This window comes from Neltuma alba, unplaced genomic scaffold (assembly GCF_004799145.2).
Source record: "Neltuma alba isolate B1F8T4 unplaced genomic scaffold, ASM479914v2 tig00011509_pilon, whole genome shotgun sequence".
Taxonomy (NCBI): Eukaryota; Viridiplantae; Streptophyta; class Magnoliopsida; order Fabales; family Fabaceae; genus Neltuma; species Neltuma alba.
Genome location: NW_021636177.1, coordinates 719,694 through 725,232, shown reverse-complemented (window position 1 = coordinate 725,232; position 5,539 = coordinate 719,694). Strand labels below are relative to the sequence as shown.

The following is a 5,539-nucleotide window of genomic DNA, read 5'->3' as shown; positions in this document are numbered from 1 at the left end:
TGATGTATGAACCCATATTGCACTGAACCAGGGATACTCATCAAAGCGATGAGCACCGCAACTAGTTTTGCATTAAACATGTTCATGTATGGTTCACATATTTGATATTTCCCTCTTTTTTTCCTTTGTGTTGTGTGTGTCTCATTATGACTTATGACTATATAACTTGAAAAAGTAAATTAACGCGAAGTTATTATTAGGGATATATTAAGAGTGAGGAAAGAAGGAGAAGCCACGGCCAACAAGAAATCTTTGATTCCAATAAGACAAGATTACGGCGGCTATAAGGATTCCCCTAATCTCGCCACTTGTTATTACTCACACAAACCTACAAATTAACTTTGATAGACAAAACCAAAATTAAAGAAGAAAAGGTGGGGGAGGAGAAGGGGGACACAACGATAAAAGTCTAGAAGGAATCAGACAAAACGCCAGACCGTCCATAAAATCAGAGTAATAAAAGGCGTACCATGAAGAGTAAAGATATTATACATATAAAGATGGGTTTGTCTAGTCAAATGCATCACATTGTTCATTTTCTTATGTTTATCATACGTACAAAGTCAAAGCCAAGACCCATGCTGCTATCATATGAAAACAACAGAGATGCCAGTTAATTTCTAGCTAGCAGAGAGACACAGTGAGAAAAGCATATATATCCAGAATAAGCCATCATCATGATCATTATCAAAAGCAGAATTTAAAATTGAGGGGGGCTGATCAAAAGAGCCAAGAGAATTCATGGAAAGGCTAGCTGCTGCTATTATTTACACATAATTTGAAGGGACCCAAAGGACAAATTAAAGTTTGGGGGAAAAAATTTATAATAATAAAGACATTAATTGTTTGATTAAAATTGATGGTCATGTTTTAAAAGAGAGGGTACCAAGATTCGTGGGTCTTCATGCATTGGCGTTGCACTACCATCCGTTCTTCCTTTTGGACTGTGTGTGTGAGAAATAATGTCTCCTTTTCTTATTCCTTTCCCATTTGGATTTTCTTAATCAGTAGAACAATTAATCCACGATTCCACCATACCTTCACTTCTTGCAGTCACACACTGATCCGTCGTCTTCTCTCCATGAAAATCTGATGAAGCAGCCGATGAGTAGTTCACTTTCCCATTTGTGTCTCGTTCTAAATCTCCCAAGTTGCCACCCGCAGACCTCATAACTCCACGATCACCGCCATTGTTGGTCGCACCCGTTCTCTCGGCCCACTCCGATGATGAAGAAACCATATTCTGATGATGAAGGCCACCTATGTTATGGTTCAATCCGAATTCCTCCAGCACGCCCATTTTGAGATGCGAATTATCGCCAGCACTGGCCGGAATTCCCAGAGGAGATTGAGTTTTAGAGGCCAGACTATTGGAGGAACTTCCAAGGTGGATCGATGGGAAGTTGAGTGACGGGTTGTGTATGTTGACGTTGAGACTAGGCTGCTTGAGAAGGCATAAATCAGAAGAAAGTGACGGGTGGAGAATGGAGTTTGAATTAGTCGAAGAAGAAGCCAATGGGTCCACCACGGTTGATGGAAATGCCGGAATTGACGACAGGAATGGCTGATGATAAGACTGAGGCTTCTGGGCAAAAGGTCGAAGAAGATTATAAGTCGGCGGAGGAGGAGATCTTACGGCGTGAGAACCAAGAAGATCCAAGCGACTTCTTTGGAACGGCGACGAAGAGAAAGGCGGTGCCGGTATACCAGTGAATTCCTGAACCATGGCTCGGAAATTGGTGGTGTCCGTCGTCAGAACCGTCGTGGGTGCACGCCGCGACGCTCTCGATCGCTTCTTTGGGTTCCGTACAACGTTGTTGTTGCCGGACGGATCAATCCCGTCGCCTCCGGACACAGAAACTAATCCTCGTGAGTAACTTTCTGGAACGAGAGGGTGCTGAGTGGTTTGACCACCCAATTGACTGGAGAAAAAAGGCTGGCTGGAGGAAGAAGAAGGATTGAAGCCACCGAGATCGGAGCGATTTGGGTCGGATTTAGCGGTTCTGGACCAAACCATGTCGAAGCTGGAAAGCGACGGTGACGTTTGAATTGGATCCAAGTAATTGGATGAAGGATCGAAGAAAGGCGGTGGGTTTGAGTGTGTAGAACCTGCGTGGATGGGTGGGTTCGGGTGGTTGAAGAAGGTGGAGATGGATTCGGCGCGTGAATCGTACTCGTCATCACCGCCGCTGGAGGATTGCAAACTACCAGTACTGTTCCCGGAATCCATGAGAGATAAAGAGAGAGAGAGCCGAAAGTGGAAAGACGTGAAGGGTAGGGAGATGGGAATAGCACAGAGAGATTTGCTTTCTTAGACATACCCATTTAAGAATGAGGCATGGGCGGAAGAGAAAAAGATACACATGTTTCTGATTCTGCAAGAAGAAATCACCTCTCAGAAAGTACGACCACGTCTTTAATCCTCTGATCTGCGACCCACGACACGACACTTGTTCTCTGACCAGACAAGAACAACATGCGTCTGCAAGCTGGGAACACGGATCATCAATTTAATTACTACTTGCAGTTGCAGAGAGACGCTGTGAATTACATGGGCTTCTGAGAGAGAGAGAGAGGGAGAGATATGGAACGAGAAGGAGGCTCTGTATATTAGGGTTTGTTCGAGTGAGAAAAAAGGAGGAGAGAGGAAGAAAGGGATGGTTCTCTAGCCTTTTTCTTCTTTAAAAGGCTCGACTGCTTCTTCCGCTTATGGTGTCATCCAGAAAGGAAAGATCAGAGTGGGGCAGCCATGGAAGAAAGAGAGAGGCTGGCGATGGTAAGCTCTTAGTGGTCAAAGTATGTGAGAGTTGTGGCTTTGATTCGCAGCGTGTGAAATGGAGAAAAATATAATGCGGTTAAGGAGGAAGGATATAGAATTTGTTTATTTATTTATTTAATAATTAAATATTTCTTTCATGGAAAAATCGTCCTAGATTTTTTGGAAGGAAGCAACCTAATCAGAGTGATGGTTGGTCGAACTACACTACGAGGGAGGGAAACACAAACTAAAGCTGCAGCTTCAGGAGACGACTTGAAAAGTATACACGAAATACGTCAACCCCCCCGCCCTTTTCTTTTTTTTGTCTGTGGTATTAAATTAAGAAAATATTTCCAAAATTATTACAAAGTTCTTGGGACACAGTTAATTTGACCCAGTCAAAATCTTAAAATAACGCGTATAAGAAAGAATATCACGATCCGTATCATATAAGGCAGATAATTTCCGTCTATCGATTTCTTGTGTCTGCGTCTCTGTGACACATATCAGCAACGACTTGGATTGTTCAACAACTAGAACTGTAAAAACCAATATATATATATATAGAAGTCTCTGATCTTTAATATAGGATCTAATTATTGAGTTGATTTTCGTTCTAAATATAAGATCTATTTATCATATTTATTATTTTTTTTAAAATTATTCTTATGAATACTCCTTCAACTATAAACAAGTAGAAGATGAAGAGAAGATATTAAGGAAGATGATTATAGTGTTTTAGGAAAAACATATCATATTTCTTATAATTAACTAACCTACCTAATTTCTTTAATCTAATCAAATCAGTTAAATAGGTCTTATATTAAGGACCAGAGGAGTATATATAAAAAAAGAGAAAAACATAAAATTGAACCTAAAAATTTAATCTATATACTTTTTTGTTTGGGTGATATATTTTTAATTAGGATCTTCTTGAGACTCAGGCCGTTTAGTTCAAAGGGATATATATAGACCTGGTGGTTTCAGTCGGGTCAATATAATATGGAATGTTAATTCTATTTTCTTTATGTTTTGTAATTGTATACCAATAAAATGGAATTTCTTTTTTAAAAATTTTATGGTGTTATTTAAAGGGTTAATTAATCTGCAAATCCTTATAGTTTCACTCAATTTTGAATTAGGTCCCTATAGTTTTTTTTTTTATCAGGTCCTTATACTTTTACCTGTTTTTAATTAGGTTCTTGTATTTATTTTTCTTTTAATTAACTCCTTATAATTTCACTAAATTTTTAATCAGGTCCATGTAGTTTTAATTTTTATTTATTAATTAAATATAAGCTTAATGAAATAGATTAATACTGAAATATAAAATATTAACATAATAAAAATTAATAGAATTAATTAATTCAGGAAAAATTTTTAGAACAATTAATTTTTTTTGCTGAAAAAAATAAAATCATTATAATAATTCAATAATTTTAGAATATTATTGTTTATAAACTAATATTAAATAATATATACTATTTTATGTTTATAGAATAGTACTATTAGAATTTATAAAATAAAGAATAAAAAATTCAGGGACTTAATTGAAAATAAGGTGAACTTATAAGGACTTGATAAAAAGAAAAATAAATGTAAGGACCTAATTAAAAACAAGTGAAAGTATAAGGACCTGATAAAAAGAAAAAAAACTATAAAGACCTGATTCAAAATTGGTTGAAACTATAAGGAGTTGTGGATTAATTATCCGTTATTTAAATTAAAGTACTAAAACTTATTATTAGCACCAACTAGCATTAACTCCGTATATAGGACTCTGTTTTGTTTTATTTTGGTATATAATATGGATGATAGGGGCTTGCTATATATTTTAGATGTCTGTATGTCCAGGTTGATATAGCTAGTATTTAACCTATATTTTGGCCGAAAGAAGCCTATATTTAAATAGAAAAATTTGTCTAACCCAACTATGTAATTTTATAACCTAACCAATTTAGAACTAGATTAAACTGTACTAGCAACTATTTCTCTACATATATAGTAAGTTGGCAACAACTATTTGATTTCAAATTCAAAAAAAATTAAAAGCGAGCATTTAAACCAACTTTTCATATGAAATAAATTGATTAATAAATTCAATGGCTTTCTTTTGCCAACTATTTTTTTATGGTTTGATTTATTTAAAACGGAGCAATTATATTTATGCTAGTTTTGGTAATTTCTTTTTCTTTTCTTTAATTTGTTCCCACTATTAAAGCCAACAAATGGTTTCAATACCTATTTAATGTGCAGCTTTGATAAATACATGAAAAGCTATCTCATTTATAAAGAATAAAAAATAGTTGTTCCACTACTTTATGTACAAAATTTAATTTTGATAGCTGTAAATGGTTAATTGAGTGAATAATTGATTATTTGGAGGAGGAAAATGACAAGTAAATATAGTACGGATTGTTTGAAAAAAAGAAGAGAAACATTGAAGGTAATAAATATTAGGTTAGGTCAGACACAAATTCTCATTGTGGATCACAAATACCTAACAAAAAATCAATTTAAGAAAAAGGAAAATAAATTAAATCAAAATAGAACCAAATGTTATTATTTTTATTTTAAAAAATTAATTTTCTTGATGAAAATTAAACCAAACTGAACTTGTGGACACACCCAAATTAGCCACTGCACTCATCTAGGCGAAAAAAAAAAGAACGAGTCAAAAAGACTTAAGCTGCTCTTTGAAAATAAAAGAATAAAAAGAAAAAATGCCACCCTTGGGCTTGGGATCGGGATCGTAAAATGACGATAATTTTATAACGTGAG

At 35.5% G+C, this 5,539-nt stretch overlaps 1 protein-coding gene across 1 annotated transcript; it reads right to left on the bottom strand.

The window, feature by feature from the left end:
- Window positions 1-501: 501 nt before the first annotated feature.
- Window positions 502-2,699, bottom strand: LOC114714483 (uncharacterized). The gene has a single exon (XM_028899223.1). It carries the CDS (start codon window positions 2,228-2,230, stop codon window positions 1,001-1,003), a length of 1,230 nt encoding a protein of 409 aa, XP_028755056.1. The 5' UTR covers window positions 2,231-2,699; the 3' UTR covers window positions 502-1,000.
- Between the last annotated feature and the right edge of the window lie 2,840 nt (window positions 2,700-5,539).